Here is a 19,795-nt window from a genome sequence, read left to right on the forward strand (position 1 = left end):
AAGTAAAATGGTTGACCTTTTATTTAAATTTATCGATGTTCAAGTATCTATCTGCTTCTCCTGCAAAGAAATAAGGGTTTTAGGAGACGTTATCAGAAAATTCATTCAAGTTTTTTCAGATTTTTTTTAGTTAATTCATTTATTTTTCGGTCGAAATTTGTTCATCCATCCATTTTCTACCGCTTATCCATTTGAGGGTCGCGGGGGGGCTGGAGCCTATCCCAGCAGCCTTCGGGTGAGAGGCAGGGTTCACCCTGGACAGGTCACATATAGACGGACAACCATTCACACCTATGGTCAATTTAGAGTATCAATCAGCCTCGTTCCCTCTTGATGTCTTTGGACTGTGGGAGGAAGCTGGAGTACCAGAGAGAACCCACGCAGGCACAGGGAGAACATGCAGACTCACACAGAAAGATCCTGTGCCTGAGCCGTGGCTCGAACCTGGAACCTTCTTGCTGTGAGGCAACAGTGCTGACCACTGCACCACCGTGCCAACCTAAATTTTTCAGTCAACAATTGTTTTTTTTGAAAAGAAAGACTGAGATTTAATTATAACTAATTGAGAGCAGTGACCCACAGAACGTAAAACCAACATCAAATAAGAGGGAACATTTGTTTTTGATCAAGTAACCAGTCAGTGTTACAGACGGTTGAACATTGTCACCCTCTGTTCTGACGTACCAGATAAAAATCTCTCTGAGGTTTTGTCTCTTATGGTTTTGTGTTTAGCAGAAGAGCCGAACTGTGTCCAACACAGCAAACCTCATAATCAGTTTTATCACTTAGTTGTTGATTAGTGCACAGCTGGGTCCTTCACTCCCTCACAAATCACTCTCTGGTGCCCATCTGCCAGACTGCTGCTGCAGCAACAACTTGCCCTCATAGCTTTAGTATGCGCTGACATGCTCTAGTCTAACCATACAATTGTCATCACTTCTTCCATCTTTTAAAGCATGATGGATGTTTTACAGTTGGACACTTAATCATGATTGTGTGTTTGTGTGTGTCATCTGTCGTGTACTCTAGGGAGAGTTTTATGAAGCAGTTCATAGATCGGCAGCAACAGGACACCAGTTGTTTGTTCCGGCGTCTCCCCTCGGCTTCATCCTCCTCATGTGACCACTCCAAACGCTCTGCCATTGAAGACAACAAGTATATAGACCAAAAGGTAGAACCACACACACACACACACATACATATACACACACAAACATGTTCTCTAAGGGCGCGTTTCTACTGGCTCACTTCAGCTCGGGTCGGGTTGTTTTGGTCCCGTTTCCACTGGCCCCATCACGGCAATAACCGTTATCATTTTGGTCCCTCCTCCACTGGGGTTTTAAGGGAGCCAAGCGGGGACTTTAATGTGAAAAAAACACATAGCGGGGTGCTGATTGGGTTACTTACCCACTTAACGTCGTCTACTTCTTACCATCTTAGCCCCGGCGGAATACTGGTCGATCACTTGGTAAAGTCTTCTATACTTGTCTTAGGTGTTCTTTTTCACCGCGTGAAGCCTTGTCTCTGTTGTCTCTCACTTTTAGTTTAAGCAAAAACCACTGACCGAGCATCCGGCATAACGCTGCCTCCATGTTGTCCATTGTTGTTATTGTGTTGCACACAAATTACGCCAGGGGAACTCTCGGCCAGTGACTCCACCCACACTGACATGGTACCCAGTGCTAGTGTGATGAACTTGTACCGAGCCGTACCGACCCGACCCCACCTAACCTGAGCCGAAGTGAGCCAGTGGAAACACGCCCTAAGACACTCATGGCTCAGTAGAATTTTTTTTTTTCACAAAGCAATCATGTAGCAACAGGATACTTTACATTTTTTGTTATTTGCTGTGTTTTTGACAATATGACAACCTTGAATGAATCTCACCAGCCATTGTTTGCTCTCTCAGCTCCGCAGGTCAATATTTAGTATCCAGGCTCGTAACCTCCTGGAGAAAGAAACTACTATTAACAAAATATTGCGGTAAGCAGTAATGCAGTTTTCCCTTCCTGATCTTGAATTTGAACTCTCTCCGAAAATGTCTCTGAGTCATCGTCACAGAAAATCAAGATTAGTTGCTTCATTTTTGCTCGTTGTTGTCGTTTACGATGAAACAACATTAAACAGTGGGCTTTTTAAATGTTCTGGAAGTTTTTCAGTTTCCACTTTGTATGTGTTTTTCAATATGAACAAAATGATAAAATCATGTGAACTTTTTTTAACACAGAAAAAATTGGTTATCAGCCTCATCAGGTGTAAAATGTCATCCACCCCTGGTATCAAGGATGTTGTTGGTGAGGTTATCATAAACTTTGTCAGTCACCCCCCCAAACTACTAAACGACCTCAACTAAAATAAAGTATTGACACATTGCTGATATTAAGCTAGCTCCGTCTGACTGATATTACCTATTTGATTAATTTGTCATCGCCGGATGAGAACTGTAGCTGCAGGCACTTTACAAATTCTTGTGTAAGCTACTGTTTAAAAGAGGAGAAGAGGGAATATATTTCCTGCTTGTAATATCAGTCAGAGCTAATATAACTAACTTTGGCTTTACCAGAGGAATTTCCACATCTCCTGCTACTCTAAACACAGATTTTGATTATTTAGATGTCAAAAGATGCTTAGATTTCAAAATTAAAAGCAAAACCAATCATAATGTTGTTCCTTGAAACTGTTCCTCAAGCTGTAATATGGCGTTTTTTACCATCAAAAGATGGTAGATGTTTGAAACTAGTAATGTTAGATTTAACACTACTGTAGCTCTGATATTGTTCATGCTTGTGTTTCTTGTTCTCTCAGATGCACACACACTCGAGCTCACACTCACACATACACACGCACAAGCCAACTTCAGACTCATTTACTGCAGTGCTGATATAAATGGCTAATTTGCTGTTCGGCATGGCAGAGCTGGCACTAAATGTAGATTAGCTCGCCGGCACCATGTCCAATCTGGCTCGTCCTCCCTCCACCCCTCCTCCTCCTGTCAGTCTGAAAGATAGACAGCTTATCAGTAGTCATGACACGTTCTGTCTGGCCTGCCAACTTCCACACAAACACACAATTAGACTCACAGTCGCAACAGCATCGGCAAAACCTACACACAATCCAGCATATGCAGACACGTCTGCATACGTACAGCTAATAATCACTCAGTGTGAGTGTGTGAATGATTCAGATAGACACACACACATACATACACACTGCTGATGCTCATAAAATACGCTTCTTCTGGTGCATGACTTTGTTGGAAGCTTTGTTGTTGCAGCGTTAAGTTTTGGGTTATAGATTCCAGCTTTATAGTGCCTCCAAAATATGAATGTACATGTGTAATCGTGTGCTGCTTGTATGGGTCCAGAATCACATACTGTAGGTCACACTGTCTCCCTTTATTCTTGTTCATTAATCTTGTGAAGAAAAAAAATCTTTTTCCCAGAGCTTGTACAAGGCAGCGGATGCTAAGTGGATCTTTTGAAGGCCAGCCAGCGAAGGAACGTTCTATACTCAGTGTCCAACATCACATACGCCAAGAGCGCAGGTGTGACAACATACACACACACACACACGCACACAAACACTCATACCTACACAATACTGCATGACACATCTTCCGCTCTTTGTATCTTCAGATCTTTGCGGCATGGTTCCACTAGTCAGAGGATCAGTCGAGGGAAGTCGCTGGAGACACTAACCCAGGATGTGAGCACATAAATCACATTGACACACTTATGGGTTTGCATGTCAGAGTAGCAGTTTTCTAGTAATGTTCTCACCCATATATGTTGGTCTGTACAGTATGTTAGCAGGAGGCTAAGTTTAACTCTTTTTTTTTTTTGGAAAGATCTATTAAACATAATGAAAAATGACATTTTTTCACATCATAAGTACCCCTCTATCAGCAGGATTAATGCAAAAACTACCCAGACCTGAAACTTGGATGAGATGGCAGGAAAATGGCATCAACATAACATACTAATATGCTCGTGATCTTTATTATCTCTGTCTCTAGCATTCCAGTACAGTGCGATATCGTAATGCCCAGAGAGAGGACAGTGAGATCAAGATGATCCAAGAAAAGAAAGAACAAGCAGAGATGAAAAGGTATTCCCACGCCTTCACAAAATATCAGCTAGTAAGAGTAAAATCCCCAGTAAAAATCCATCATGTATACATAGGTCATTCCATTGCTTGGACTCAGTCTGTGATATACAGTGTTGATGTCATCACTCTGCTTGGTCGGCTGAACAGGAAGGTCCAGGAGGAAGAGTTAAGGGAGAACCATCCATACTTTGATAAACCTCTCTTCATCGTGGGGCGAGAGCATCGCTTCAGGAACTTTTGCAGGATGATCGTTCGAGCTCGGTTCAACGTGTAAGAGCAGTGTTGAATAGAAATTAATCTAAAAAGTTCTTTATTTGTTTGATGTGCAGCATTTTAAAAGGTGAATAACCATGTGGACTGTACAGTAAATCAGTTATCACGCGACCAAAAATGTGTAAATATGTTTGCTTGATTTCAAAATTTTGACCATTTGTTTTATTTCTGTGGATTCATATCTAGATCCAAAACCGACCCCATTACAGGAGCAGTGAAGAACACCAAATACCACCAACTGTAGTAAGTCTGATGAATTATTGATCCGCTCACTCGCTATTGATTCGTTCAGTCTTCAACAGTGGAGTACTTCACAAATAAATCACCCATTATGCAAACTAATAGTAAGTCAGTCAAGCATATAGTCTTATTAAAGTGTGAGCCAGTCATTTATATTAGGGACGCTCGGTAGAGTTTGAGACAGTGGAGTGGTTTGAGAGCTGCGGAAGTGTAAGGAAAGGAGGTTGTTTTTTTTTGACTCAGTAATTCCAGCAGACACACGAATGCCTAACTGGAGAGGGAAGACAGAATCGGAACGGTCACACAAAAACGTCTATCACCAGATTTGTTCATAATTTCGAGAGTTCGCGAATGTTTGTTCCAATCCAGCAAAGCAATTTTATGAATCCAAATGAATTAACATACAACTTTCAACTTTTAACTTCCCCAGATCTGATCATGTTCGCTTTCGGAGAGCTTACTGGGGACGCCTTCAAATATTTGCGACCATCATGAGTTTATTTTCTCTCCATCAGTTCTTCTATCAAATAGATGATCTAACAGAGGCTCCGATGATCCCTTTAAGCCCCCTGTTGGGTCGAAACCAGTTGGCTTTGATTGTTCAGTGTTCTGAGCTAATCTCGCCACTGTAGGTCAGCAGTTCTGCCTAAAGCAAAAAAAAAAGAAAAAAAAAGAGGTTTTTAAAATGTGCAACAACGCTACAGTTTCCTCTTGGCTGATAAGACTCACAGAAACAAGTTCCAGTGCCGAACACAATGATTCTATGACATACTGTTTTTTTTACCATGCAGCTTTAGTTGTCACTGTGTGTTGAAATACAGAAATGTACATGCATGCAAAGAGTTTCATGTGACAAAAAACTGCAGACACCAGAACAGTAGGTGTTGTTGGTTGTTTTTTTTTTTACAATCAGAGCAGCCACAGCAACAGCTTGCTAACTCCTTGGAATTCCCTGAATGGCAGGTTGCATATTAGATGAATAAAATGTTGCAGATTGCTAATGAGCGTTCTATCTGGGGAGAGGAGGAGCCAACTAAATGAGAAATATCCCTAGTTAGATGAATTTCTGGTACTAAGAATTAAATAGGTTCAAACATTCTTCTCATAAGTCACAGATTTATCCACTCTCACTTTTCTTTCCATGAATACTGTTTCCTGCACCTGCATGTGTTGCCGTAGCGATCTTCTGGGCCTGGTCACCTATTTGGATTGGGTGATGATCATAGTAACCATCTGCTCCTGTATCTCCATGATGTTTGAATCTCCGTTCACCAGGATCATGCATGTCCCCACACTTCAGGTATTTTCACCTCAGCTTGGATTGTGTCCACCAGCCCTGTGGTCAATCGAAACATTGGGCCGATTCGCTTACGTCTCCGTTTCAGATCGGCGAGTACGTGTTTGTGATCTTCATGAGCATCGAGCTAAACTTGAAGATCATGGCCGATGGGCTGTTCTTCACCCCCACAGCTGTCATCAGAGACTTTGGAGGAGTGATGGACATCTTCATCTATCTTGTGAGAAGCTCTCTTAAAGTTAAAATTTCATATCAAGGAATCATCCTTGGAAATTGGGTGTTCGAACTGCACGACTGTAAACTTAACAAGCAATGATGAAGTGTTGGTTCACTTTGGTTTAGTGCCACATTTTCTTGTTATGTTTGTTTTCTCTTCCATTGATTATTCTGTCCGTTGTGTGGCCTCTGCAGGTGAGTCTGATCTTTCTGTGCTGGCTTCCTCCTGATGTCCCTCCGGAGTCTGGGGCTCAGCTGCTGATGATGCTGCGCTGCCTACGACCGCTCAGGATCTTCAAGCTGGTACCCCAGATGAGGAAGGTGGTGCGGGAGGTTCTCAAAGGATTCAAAGAGATTTTCCTGGTTAGTAGACAGTGTCCAATTTCTGACCGCGCTAGCTACAGTACGTGGTTTGAAAAATTGAAAATAATTTTTTTTACAGCAGATGTACCAGTGGTATATAATAGGTTCATTTAGCCACAAAAGCAGAGAGAACAGAGCTCCCGTCAGTGCTGCGATCTATATACCTATGTGGATATGGATGGGTGAAAATGACCACTGGACAAAGTATATCAGGATTGGTTTGTCAAATTATTCCTTTACATTTTCCGACTGTCCGTGATAGTGAGCTTGGAATAAGTCGCTCCGCTCAAAGTACTTCAAATTTATTTTCTGTATCCCCAGAGAATCATTATCATGCTGTTTGATCCCATAGAGGGTAAACTATTTTAGCCCAGCTAGCCTGTTATTACATGACTTCAGTCACCAAAGACATGAAAACCTGAGTCATTTGATCAGTTTGCAGAAAGTTGAAATAACTGAAAAATCCTCTGTAAAACTGCTGTGTCTCTGGAACAACTTCCATATTGTACTTTCAGGCTGTTCTACATGATGTCATCATTGTCTGAGCCTCCCCTGAAACTGTCTGGAACCCCTCAGGAGGCCTGCCTTACACTTTGAAACTCTCTGCATGATATAACTTTTAAGGGTACTGACCCAATTACATCAGTACTACTGAGTACCACTTCACATTAAGGCTTCTTTGCCAGATTTAAGTACGTGAGAGAGCACATCTGGGGGAGAGAGTAAAGCACTATGACTCAACCCTGACAGCCAAAAGCAGTCTGAAGGGTGGTTGCACGTTTTAAAACCTGACACAGACGACAGCGCTCTTCGTAGTGAGAATGCAAAGTTGGTCTGGGCAGCACATCTAACCCGGTTATCTGCCGCAGCTAATGATGTTCAAAAGAGGAAAGCTGAAGAGAGAGATTTCAAAACCTGCTGCAGCAGCTTGAGGTAGCGTTAGCCTTGAAACTGAGTTTGGACTATTATTGATTCTTTTGATTATAGACAAGTAAAGTACCGAAAGAATTCCATGTACCTTTGGCCCTGGTTCAAATGTAAAGAGTATACAACCCTTGTGCATTAGGACATTAAACTTTACTGACAGGTTGCCAAGATAAGACTTGAATGCAACACATTTTTTTCTGGAAACTAGTTGTGTAAAAATAACAGAAATGTGATGGAAGATGCTACATGCTTTGAAACGCTGTGAGTTAACATAGTTTGTAGTACCTGTCTATGCATTATCATCACTCCAGCGTTATTAGGAGGCTACAGGAGCTACTGACTCTCAGTGGGTCTCTACTCCCACAGCCGTCTCACATCCGTTTCTCTCTACTCTCACAGGCGTGGATTATCTTGAGCTGTCCACCTTAAACTCTTGATTGATTCTCTTGCAGGTCTCCATTCTGCTCCTCACACTAATGCTGGTGTTCGCAAGCTTTGGAGTTCAGCTGTTTGCCGGCAAGCTTGCCAAGTGCAACGACCCACATATCCTCAAACGGGTACAGCAAGAAACACGAGCATGGCATCAAACCACCCCCTCCCGTCCATTCCATACTCCCTGCAGTGAAACACAAGCTAAATAAGTAAAGGGGGGGGGGGGGGGTTTGCCTGTAAAATCAATAATCCTGTGGTTGATTTTTTTTAGAATTGTGTTTAAATTTCTTAAACTTGTGCATCACAAATACATTTCATATTTGAATGAAAAGCCGTTTACTATTTTTATTCATGGAATGATACTTAAATGGATCCTGTTTTTTGTCTTTGTTGACAGGAGGAATGTCACGGTATATTCAGAATTAATGTCAGCGTTTCCAAAAATCTCAACCTGAGACTGAGAGCGGGGGAGAAGAAACCTGGTTTCTGGGTGCCTCGAGTCTGGTAACACCATTTTTTTCCCTTAACTACTGTTTTGTTTATGATGATTTTATCCCAGATGAATGATAAATATTTTGTCCTCATCCAGGGCTAACCCTCGTAACTTTAACTTCGACAACGTGGGGAACGCCATGTTGGCTCTGTTTGAAGTGTTATCGCTTAAAGGATGGGTGGAAGTGCGGGATGTCATCATTCACCGTGTGGGGCCGGTACTGAACCTGATTATAGCTCACAGGCTACTGGCTCGTATATTCTAATAACAGTGATACTCAGGTCGGTATTACCTGTGTTCTGGCAGATTCATGGCATCTACATCCACGTCTTTGTGTTTCTGGGATGCATGATTGGACTCACTCTGTTCGTCGGTGTCGTTATTGCAAACTTCAATGAGAACAAGGTGAAGACCACCTGATATCTACTTTGTCTATGGAACTTAAATTTAAAAAAAAAAAAGTTGAGAAGCTGACTGGAGCAGATGGGTTTAGTTTTTCTATCCTGTGTTCCACCGCTAGGGCACTGCTTTGCTAACTGTTGACCAGAGAAGGTGGGAGGATCTGAAGAGTCGACTCAAAATAGCCCAACCCCTCCACCTGCCCCCTCGCCCAGGTACACACACACACGCATACACACATACATACACACACACACACACACACACACACGCACGAAGCCTCTCATCAGAAAATTTTTTTTTTTTCAAGCGCACAAACTTTTATCTTGAGTTCATGAAGATGTTTTTTTTTTTCCCCCAGCTATATCACTTCATTGACTTCAGAATGGGGAAAGAGCCAGCCACATATGTTTGGCTCCAAGCGAATAGCACCCCATAGCCACCAAATATGAACAGCACAACTGTACTGTAAGCTAGTGCTGCCCCTCCAGTTATTCACTAGCCAGCTCTAGCAACTTTCTGAACAAACCTTCAAGACAGAAGAACACCCCAACCTCCCCATGAGCTCTCCCACTCCACTCAGCTACGTCAGTGACAGCGAGGCAGAGGGTCATTGTCAGTGTTGTGACACACGAGCTGCACTTTAGAATGCTTCGAATGTCCTCTCTGCAATCACTTTACATATGAATCCAACCAACGTTGTTTTTAAGTGATGTGTGTGGTGATTTTGTCAGGCGATGTCATAGTTACCGACAGTAGTCATGAATGAGGAAGTTGCAGCCTCAGCGTATCTGCTGGTTGATATCTAGTGTTACTGTCACATTTTTCCGGTTTACATTCATGGTTAGCCTCCAGGAATTCAATGTAATTTCACATGAAATGATGGAAGCACAACTGTGTGTATGCGCGTGTGTGTGGGTGGTATATGTGCGTCTGTGTGCATGATTAATCAAAATGTAATAGTTCTTGTTATTCAGTGAGGACCGATACCTCTGGAGGATTCATCACATCATCCAAACGATGACTAGCAGCAGTAACAGGAAAAAAAAAAATGAATAGGAACTTGGTGTCTTTTTTCCCTCTGTGATCCGAGTCGTTGTAGCGTCTCCGAGTCAGTGTGGGAATTTTTTTTTTTTTTTTTTCCTGATAAAACACTTGAGGCTGAGAACTAACATGAAATCAATTGGCTTCAGTTTTTGCCTAGAGTGCCGCTGACGCCAGCACTATAACCTGCTTTTGATCCACATCCAAAGACCCTCAGGACGGGCACCGCTCACCCACTCACTGCTGGTACTGGAGGATCATTACAGCACTGCACCGGCCTCTGCTCACATGCTTCTACTCTCAACACTTGAACGCCGTCTCTGTGGTCAGGAGTCATTTGAAGTTATACTGTATTACCTGACGCTGGATGGAAATATCTCTTAAAAAAATAAATAGAAATGGGCCTGATATTTGATAAAAAAATTCCCAACAGTGAAAACTGTGGGACAGCTGAAGATCACTCCTGTCTTTTCCTTCAGAGGGTCATGTAGCAAAATGTGTGAGTCCATTTGATTGGAACGTCACGTTGTGTGAAAGAAGACAAAGTTGCCTGCATTCTTGCAAAAAAGAAAAATTGTGTTAAGAGTGAAAATTGTGGCTGTGAGGACGAGTAAATGTTTGAGAACAGTTTTACACCTTCTCCCACTCCAGCCTGATGGAGATCATGGGTTCTTCCCATTTCCTGATACACGGGTAGTTTTCACATAATCCTGGTGATGCTAATACTGGCCGCCACATAGAGGAGAAGCAGGTAGAGTCTGAATAAGCTTCAGTCCTGGTCAGTTTAGTACTGCAACTAAGAGGAAACACTTTTTTTCGTGTGATAGCTGCAATGTCCTCAGATATAAATATAAACCAAATCAAATACAAACATACAGACATTTCTGGAATTTCTCCTGGAACATGTCAGAATTGAATTTAAGGATTAGAAAAGTCACTGTTGCAAATGTAGCATATTATACCCAGAGATACATCTACTGTATATAAATATATGTGTAAATCCTGCAGCACTGTAAAGTATTGTACATAGATAGTAACCCCCAAGCAGTCTTAGAGTGCCATCTGCAGGACACAGGGATACTACCGCTCTGTCACGCATCTACTCTGAGACCACTGCTGCAACTGGTTTTCTAGAATTTTTGTCAAATAAACTATAAGGAAAATGTTAGTCTTGTTAGGAAGGTTTCATTAAATCGCACGTTTCTTATCTTCTTGACAGAGAATGGGGGGTTCAGGGCAAAGATGTATGACATTACCCAACACCCCTTCTTCAAACGGGGCATTGCTGTGCTGGTTCTGGCTCAGTCAGTGCTGCTCTCGGTGAAGGTAAATCCTCAAACATCTGTAGCAATTGAGTTACTCTACACCTGAATCTGTTCAATTTAAGCTAATACATGGATGTCTGCTTTTCTCCAGTGGGATGTAGACGATCAAGTAACATTTCCTCTCGCCACCATGTCGGTTGTCTTCACCTTTATATTTGTTCTGGAGGTGGGTAGTGTTGCTTTCTCCGCTAGTTAAGTAATGTGACGGTACATTCTGTTGTCTAAAGCTCTAAGTTATTCAGGTCACCATGAAGCTGATAGCCATGTCTCCAGCCGGTTACTGGCAGAGCCGACGGAACCGCTACGACCTGTTGGTCACCTCTCTAGGTGTCATCTGGATAGTCCTGCACTTTGCCTTACTGGTGAGACAAACTTATCAAGCTACAGCTACAAAGAATATAAAGTCTTCTTTTTTGCATAAATCATTTGTTTTTCCATTTAGAACGCTTATACCTACATGATGGGGACATGCGTGATTGTCTTCAGGTTCTTCACCATATGTGGAAAGCATGTGAGTTCACTTTTTTGCGTTTGTGCGTTGCTAGCTGTTACCATAACACCTAAAACTCTGTGTGTGTGTGTGTGTGTGTGTGTGTGTGTGTGTGTGTGTGTGTGTGTGTGTGTGTGTGTGTGTGTGTGTGATGTTTCAAGGTGACACTGAAAATGCTGCTGTTGACGGTGGTGGTGAGTATGTACAAGAGCTTCTTCATCATCGTGGGAATGTTCCTGCTCCTCCTGTGCTACGCATTCGCCGGCGTTGTTCTCTTCGGGACCGTCAAATACGGAGAGAATATCAACCGGTAAGGATTTTTGTTTATCCACCTGTCTTTTACTGATGAGCACATGCAGCATGTTGTAGAAAATCCAGTAATCTTTATGAAGTTGGCTCTGTCTCACCTGACTGCAGGCATGCCAACTTCTCTACAGCAGGAAAGGCCATCACCGTTCTCTTCCGAATTGTCACAGGAGAAGATTGGAATAAAATCATGCACGACTGCATGGTAAGATGCAGATCCAGATCCAGAGTACACCACTGCACAACCACACACACTCACAACTCACACACACACACAAATGAAATGAGTAGGAAAGTAATATATAAGTTTCATTGTTTCAGGTCAAAATTGCCCTCTGCCCTCATTTCTGCAGTGACTGCAACACACTGGGAGTGGATAGATTTCTGTTTGGTGCCCGGGGTGAAATTCATTCATTCAAATTCAACACTCCTCACTGTCTGCAGTTTTGACTGGATTCCAGAGATGAAATCATAACTGCATATCTAAATACATATGAGTTACAAATATCTTGGGGTTTTTTTCAACACCTGAGAAGGAACCATTCCTCTTTACACATCATGGATCTTGTGTTACGCTCCATGTGTTCACTTTCATGCCCTAAACGTTGATCTGAACACGTTTGGTTTTCCCTCCATCCCCAGGTACAGCCTCCGTTTTGTACACCAGATAAACATCGCTACTGGGAGACCGACTGTGGCAACTACGCCGGAGCTCTTATCTACTTCTGCTCCTTCTATGTCATCATAGCCTACATCATGCTCAACCTGCTTGTAGGTCAGTGTGTGTGTTTACATTTGCATTGATGAAAGATGTGAGAATGTATTGACACAGTCATATCATGGGGATTAATTTGGGGGGAACAGAGAAGGATGTTGAATGACATGACTAAAAAAAAGAAGAGCGACAGGAATGAAACCTTCTCTGTGTATTTTGACATAATCTACAGCATGTGTATGCTGAATAGATTGTTCCACTGATCCAGCGGGCACCCATATGGCCACCAATATTGCTAGATGTTAAAATTTTATTGGTTCTGACATCACATGACCAATTCAGTCTCAGGAAGAAGCTAAATACGGACCTAACATGTTTTATTTTGTTTTGTTTTTTTCCGTGTCCAGCGCTGGTGTTTGATGTCAGAACCAAGCGGATTTTCATCTCAAATATAATGTCTGTTTGACGTCAAGGCCATTGTTGTTGCTGTGCCAGCTGGGCAGATAAGGCACACTTCTCTTCTCAATTATTAATCTGAATAAAAAATATGTGGACATCAAACCGAGGAGACACAAATGTATGACTAGGAATGGCTGCTGTATAAATTAAAGAAAAACCCGAGATTCTGCTCTTGCGCCAGCTTGTGCTACAAGCATCATTTATTTATACAGTCAGCCCTTATTGTGATGCCGTTCAGTCTCCCAGAAGTTCAGAACAAATAGCTCATGAATTCATTGTTATACATTTAATTGACGCCGCAGCAACAACAAAAAACCCTACACTGATATTGCTATCATGTGATATTCCTATCCGTGACTAATGGCACTACTTTCTGTGGTGGCAGCCATAATCGTGGAGAACTTCTCTCTCTTCTACTCCACTGAGGAGGACCAGCTGCTGAGCTATAATGACCTGAGACACTTCCAAATCATTTGGAACATGGTCGATGACAAACGGGAGGTGAGAAATTAGCTATAGGAGGGAATAAGAGGTTAAAGCAGGCGAGAAAATGACAATCACAATGAGTCAAGGATAATATACGCCATCTTTTTTATGATGTCATCTCGATGGTTTTCTTTTGATTCTTTGTACATCATTTAAGTAGATATGACAACCTACCTGTAATTGTGGCCCTGCCTCAATCCCATTAATCTTCTCCCGTCGTGGCCCCCACAGTGGTCTGGCTTCAAATATCAAACCCAAGTCTATACTTTCCGTATGCCCGGCACGTGGGCTTGCAGTGGAATTCCATCCATCGTCATCTTCCGCTTATTCCTTACTAGTAAGGGTCGCGGGGGGGCTGGAGCCTATCCCAGCATCTACGGGCGAGAGGCGGGGTTCACCCTGGACAGGTCACCAGTCCATCACAGGGCCAACACATAGAGACAGACAACCATTCACACTCACAGTCACACCTACGGTCAATTTAGAGTAGCAATCAGCCTCGTCCCCAAATTGCATGTCTTTGGACGGTGGGAGGAAGCCGGAGTACCAGAGAGAACCCACGCAGACACGGGGAGAACATGGAGACTCACACAGAAAGATCCCACGCCTGAGCCGGGACTCGAACCCGGAACCTTCTTGCTGTGAGGCCACAGTGCTAAACACTGTAGCACCGTGCAGCCTGCAGTGGAATTATACCGGAAAATAATGAGATGTCATGCAAACGGAATTCAGAAAAAAATTGGATGGTTCTCTATTTGCTTCTTTTGCTATATCTTTTGAGCAAACATTCAAAGAAATGTGAGCACTGCCAAAAAATGAATCATAAATCCCAACATGTGTTAGTTCTTTTTAACCCCATAAGAGCATTTGAAATATTGTGAAGTATCCAATCCCGCATGGCCTTTACTATCACCTCCAGGACAAAGTCACAGTTGTCTCCTATCGTCCCCCCAGGGTGTAATCCCCACATCCAGGGCGAAGTTCCTGCTTCGTCTGCTCAGGGGCCGGCTGGAGGTGGACCTAGACAAAGACAAGTTGCTGTTTAAACACATGTGCTATGAGATGGAGCGGCTGCACAGCGGAGGAGACGTAACCTTCCACGATGTTCTCAGGTGACCATGAACGCCTCGTAAAGAACACGCTTGCACGGAGCACATCACACTAAAATATCTTTGTAACGTAAACACTGCACCCAATCAAGTTACTTTCCTTCATTTTTAATCCTCACTGATTCATGTTTGATTATTAATAAATCAACATAATCATACCAAGAGAAAGCAATGATACCACGGAATATTAAACATGTAGTCAAACAATTTCTATCAATCTTGTCGTGCCATATTTAAATGCACATCAAGTAAAAATAAGATGATGTGCATGTCCTATGGAGTTAGTGGAAGAGGAGCTCGAAAATAACTAAATCACTTTTTATAATTGAAAAAGCCTTTTCCTACAGAAAAAAATTGAAAGATGAAGAATGTAATCCATTAAAAAAGTATGAGTGGTAGAGAAAAAGGTTGGGAAAAAAGTATTCATGTAAATAAAGAGCTGAGCAGTGATATTTGAATAGTTTGCATGGCTAAAAGTATGACGATGAGGAAAATGCCTGCAAGTGTTCAACTTTGCTGGAGTAATGTTCAAATCCGCTTAAAAAATTGTTACAATGTAGAAATTAAAGATGGAAGAAAGCTTTATAGGGTTGCATGTGTTTGTGTCGTCCTGCAGCATGCTGTCTTATCGCTCGGTGGACATTAGGAAGTCTCTCCAGCTGGAGGAGCTGTTGGCCAGAGAACAGCTCGAGTACACCATTGAAGAAGAGGTGGCCAAGCAGACCATACGCATGTGGCTGAAGAAATGCCTGAAACGCATCCGCGCCGTGTGTATCTGGAGAGAAAACACACATTCTCAAGTATGTACAGCACGTCTCCTCCCACTGACAGCATGTGTGCCTTCGCAGAAGCAGCAGCAGTCGTGTAGCATCATCCACAGCCTGAGAGAGAGCCAGCAGCAGGAGCTGAGCCGCTTCCTCAACCCCCCCAGCATAGAGACCACAGTGCCCAGCGAAGACCACAACACTAACAACCCAGACAACCCGTCTCAGCCTGAGGTGAAGCCCCACCTACATCCCCATGTAGTAAACACACTCACACATGCTCACAGCTTGAGATATAGCAAGCACATCATATAACCTGCAGGTGTGCTGAAACAAAGTGTATCTCCTCTCCGTTTAGATGAGTGGTCTCCAGCAGCTTCTCAGCCCCACGTTGTCAGACAGAGGAGGCTACAGGCAGGACTCCTCGGACCTGGGGAGACCGCAGAGGAAGCTGGGACAGTGGCGCCTCCCTGCAGGTGTGTACACTGTCAGCTCCAAAGGGCTAACACGTCTCAACGGAAAATCCAAGGGAATTATTGAATTTTAAGATGATATTTAGAATTGTCCTTTTTAAACTCTTGCAGAACCATCGTAAAGGCATCGAGATCCTGTTCTAAATTCAAAATGTAACTGTCATGAATAGCAGGGCGTTCTGTATGACAATGAAAATGGGGAACGCGATGATTTCTCTTTCCTCTACAGACACAATAGCTAGCTAGCTAACTAGCTAACCTTAGCCTGTCAGTAAGTGTGGAAAGCTGACTAATTTCAAGTTCAAAGAATGTTCCAATATGTTTTGAACAAATGCAGTTGGATGAATACACATAAATGGTCACTTTGTTGCCAGAAATTAGTAAATTAAGATAATAATGGTCCTCAATATTGCATTGCAACGGCTGTCAATGCTACATTCTGTACAGTCCTGTACATTCTGCACTGATACAGTTTTACAGTTGCAGTTAGGATTTCTTAAGATATAAGGCCTGAGGTCTGATAGATGGCAGCTGTGAGTTTAGCATTAGTTAAGGATGCTTTTTTTAATAGGAAGATAAGACTATTCCTTCCCTTAAACTTGAGGATGTGTAACTTTTGTCTATTTAGAGTCCCAGTGTGGTGTTTGTCGTACCAGGCCGTAAGAACGCCTCATTATTTAGCCCCAGCATGGTTGTTAAGGGTGTTTTTGTAATCAGAGACGCATTCTAGTTACAGTACATGCGTTTTTGTAAAACAGCTACACATTCACAGCCCTGGAAAATGTCCTTGTTGGTGTTCAGGAATAGTGACAAAAATACTCCCACAACAGACAAGTCCATTAACCAGAGTAGGTAAGGTAAATGTAATAGTTGGGCTTGAGTGTCATGGATGGTCAGTGTCAATGTAAAAGTGATGGTTGACAGTTTTAAGATACGATGATGCCCCAGGTAGAACTTTTTTTTTTTTTTTAATTTCCACACAGGCCATGAATACTCCTCCTGTTATGTGTGTGTGTTGTCTTAGGTCGCACAAGTGTCAAGTCCATTGTGTGTAAAATGAACCCAGTCAACGACGAAGCCTCCTCAGGGTCAGAGGTTAAGAAATGGTGGACCCGTCAGCTGACCGTGGAGAGCGACGAGAGCGGCGACGACCTCATCGACATTTAGCGATTACACTCAGCTGCTCTCCTCTGACCAATGAAGACAACACTTGTTCTTCTTTCTTATTTAAAATTTTTTTTTTATTGCACAGGCAACATGGAGGTCTGTGAGTGGGAATCAGTCTTTTTGACATGCATTGACAATTATCACACCTCTGAGAATACACCTTCCTTTTCCTGAGAGATTTCTACTCATGAGTGTTTTCTAGGATGCGCGTCTGCGACGATTGTGAGAGTTACAGTTGGATTTCTGAGACAAACCAAGAAGCTGCTGTTGTACGTGTGTGTTATGTGCCATGTTAATGGCAGCAAGTGAAAGCGGTAATCAATGTTTTGTGTCTGTTCTTCTGTTTATTGTCCACGTGTCCAATGTCGTCTGTAATATTTATCACATAAATGTAAATTTCTCATAGTCACTTTATACTTAAAACCAGGCCTCCTGTTCTAGCGCATAGAACACAGAGATTTCCTTTAGATTTTTAACTGTGAATGTAATTAAAATTCATCTATCTTCTAATAAATACCTACACTGTTCAGGTGTTAAGGAGCAAAAAATGTCTTTTTCTTTTATTACATTCATTTAGTGCTAATACAACATTCTACTGTAGCCGTCTAAATTTAGATGGTAATGGAATGTTCCTCTGGGGGCTGAGAGGAATTATATTGTTATATAAACCATTTAAAAACCCATTAGACGATCTGTGAATCGTATTATTTTAAGGCTGTGTGAAGAGCTATTAGGAGCCCTATTGCTTTTGCTCAAATTCTTCATCGTGGTTGTCTTTTTTTCTCCGTTTAAACTCACTTGGCAGCAAAGACTAACGAAGTACAGCAGGATGATCACAAATGACACTCTGTGACCTCCAGGTGGCACTATAGTAGCAGATTTGACTTTTTTTTTCCCTTCACTTTTCTCAAAAATGAATCGTCTGTAATCTTCTGTTCAAAAAAAGACATATTTCTGACTTTTTATTTCCAAAATTTTATTTTCAACATCTTCCAAATCACTGGGTAAAAAAAAGACAAAACTGATTTTAAGTTGTTTAAGAAATGTTGATGTCGACTCATTCAGAGATGATATGGCTGAAGAGATGAGGAGATTTGATCAAAAGTTTTTGATACCAGTTGCGAGCTTGATTACTGTGCTGCATCTGTAGGAGGCACCAAGCCTTAACACACAAGTGAACACACATTGGCCTTTCCTGGATGCACACTGAGCAGCCCAGAACAGCTGTAAAGGCCCCCCCCCCCTCAAAAATGTTTTTTTCCTATTGTTGCTTCATGTGGATTTTGGACTGCAGACTGTAGGGCTTCAAGTACAGAGATCATATCCTGATTATTTACTAATTCTTATTTAATCATGTAGGTTTGAAGAGGTTACACCAAGGGGTCACATGACTGAGTAAACCAGATAAATCTGAGAATTATTATTTTGTCTCTACGGCAACTCCACGTCTGTATAGGAAGCATCTGAAAAGCATTTTTGTCAGTGAAATTTCAATACGCGGGCTACTTCTAATCATGTTTTTTATGCTCTCGTTCTGCATGATTGTGTGTGTATGTATGTTTGTTTGTATGTATGTGTGTGTGTGTGTGTTTTATTTTACTCTTCCTCCCAGTCGCATTCCTCTCATCTTCAATGAGCAGCTCGCCTTGGAACTAGATGAGCTCAGTTTCCAGCTTGTCATCTGGGTCAGCATGAGTCTGCAGTCCAGAAATTGGTGTGTGTGTCTGTCTGTGTGTGTGTGTGTGTGTCTGTCTGTCTATGTGTGTGTCTGTGTGTGTATTAGCTACTCATTTTATCCCTTGTGTTCCTCGATGATGTATTTCTCCCTTGTTAATTCATCAGACAATCAATCTGAGTTAGGGTTGGAGTTAATGCACTCACATTCATACAAGCCGGGTGCCACAGAACATTTTCCCTTAACAAGGGCCCTTGTTAGACACATAATTAGCCCATTATAGGAGACATGCTCTTCATTTGTCCATTCAGAAAAAAAAAAAAAAGCCCAGTAAGTTTCACAGTTGATGGAGTGTGTATGGGGGCTGGCTAGATAATGAATGTGAGGCAAAGCAGAGAGAGTGTAAAGAATCAGCTGCCGGTGGGACGCCCACTCGCTCTATAGAAATCATGACTTACTCACACATTCCAGTCTCTTGATGACTGAGTGCTCTCGCCGACATATGGTCCTGTAGGGAAACAGTGTGACATCAGGCCTCTCGCTAATCAACTGTCTTTAATTTCTCTTTGCTCCTTCTCCTCGACCGTTTGCCTCTTAAGCTCTACTTAGCTCAGAACTAGCTCATCAAAAGGCTCTCCTCTCTTTTTTTCTCATTTTAGCTCTGCGTGGTGGAACACTTTTTTTTTTTTTAATTGCCTCTGCATCAAACCAGCTCTTACAGGGCCTGTTGTTTTTACCCTTTCTATTGTAATTTCCCCGTCTCTGCTTCATGCATGTCCACTGGTTATTTAAAGCAGAAGTGAAGTACTTTGGTAATTGAGGAGGAAGTTCTTAAGTGCAGAGGGAGCACAAGAGTGTCCGTGAGTCGAGATTACCTATAATTAAAGTACACGATGGCTTTGATGGCTTGCGCCCCTCCTGTTGAGATGTTGCCTTCAAATCCTGACTGCAGCAACAGCATCACTTAGGCTAGAATGGGCGTTTTTTTTTTTCGAGCGTTTTCTACTTTTACCGCTGCACAGAATCATCGGGCCT

At 42.4% G+C, this 19,795-nt stretch overlaps 1 protein-coding gene across 14 annotated transcripts in view; it reads left to right on the forward strand.

Annotated features, from left to right (window-relative positions):
- nalcn (sodium leak channel, non-selective) overlaps positions 1–17,740 on the forward strand; it is a 69,388-nt gene extending 51,648 nt beyond the window's left edge. For 10 of the 14 annotated variants that reach the window (XM_086220249.1, XM_086220250.1, XM_086220247.1 and 7 more), the window contains 28 exons: positions 1,030–1,171; positions 1,910–1,983; positions 3,443–3,544; positions 3,636–3,705; positions 4,016–4,107; positions 4,255–4,377; positions 4,567–4,623; positions 5,800–5,920; positions 6,006–6,137; positions 6,329–6,496; positions 7,876–7,980; positions 8,253–8,359; positions 8,445–8,565; positions 8,655–8,753; positions 8,869–8,962; positions 11,011–11,117; positions 11,208–11,282; positions 11,359–11,478; positions 11,559–11,627; positions 11,768–11,916; positions 12,024–12,117; positions 12,555–12,687; positions 13,472–13,587; positions 14,527–14,684; positions 15,298–15,448; positions 15,530–15,679; positions 15,804–15,921; positions 16,943–17,739. In XM_086220249.1, coding sequence (XP_086076375.1) covers positions 1,030–1,171; positions 1,910–1,983; positions 3,443–3,544; positions 3,636–3,705; positions 4,016–4,107; positions 4,255–4,377; positions 4,567–4,623; positions 5,800–5,920; positions 6,006–6,137; positions 6,329–6,496; positions 7,876–7,980; positions 8,253–8,359; positions 8,445–8,565; positions 8,655–8,753; positions 8,869–8,962; positions 11,011–11,117; positions 11,208–11,282; positions 11,359–11,478; positions 11,559–11,627; positions 11,768–11,916; positions 12,024–12,117; positions 12,555–12,687; positions 13,472–13,587; positions 14,527–14,684; positions 15,298–15,448; positions 15,530–15,679; positions 15,804–15,921; positions 16,943–17,085 — 3,190 coding nt within the window. In that variant the 3' untranslated portion in view covers positions 17,086–17,739. Of the gene's footprint in view, positions 1–1,029; positions 1,172–1,909; positions 1,984–3,442; positions 3,545–3,635; positions 3,706–4,015; positions 4,108–4,254; positions 4,378–4,566; positions 4,624–5,799; positions 5,921–6,005; positions 6,138–6,328; positions 6,497–7,875; positions 7,981–8,252; positions 8,360–8,444; positions 8,566–8,654; positions 8,754–8,868; positions 8,963–11,010; positions 11,118–11,207; positions 11,283–11,358; positions 11,479–11,558; positions 11,628–11,767; positions 11,917–12,023; positions 12,118–12,554; positions 12,688–13,471; positions 13,588–14,526; positions 14,685–15,297; positions 15,449–15,529; positions 15,680–15,803; positions 15,922–16,942 lie in introns of all 14 variants that reach the window. The other 4 variants (XM_086220243.1, XM_086220246.1, XM_086220245.1 and 1 more) reach the window with 2 other exon arrangements.
- The last annotated feature ends 2,055 nt before the right edge of the window (positions 17,741–19,795 follow it).

The sequence above is a fragment of the Aulostomus chinensis genome, chromosome 12 (assembly GCF_037954235.1).
Source record: "Aulostomus chinensis isolate RoL2024-O1b breed Wild chromosome 12, RoL_Achi_v1.0, whole genome shotgun sequence".
NCBI classification, from domain to species: Eukaryota; Metazoa; Chordata; class Actinopteri; order Syngnathiformes; family Aulostomidae; genus Aulostomus; species Aulostomus chinensis.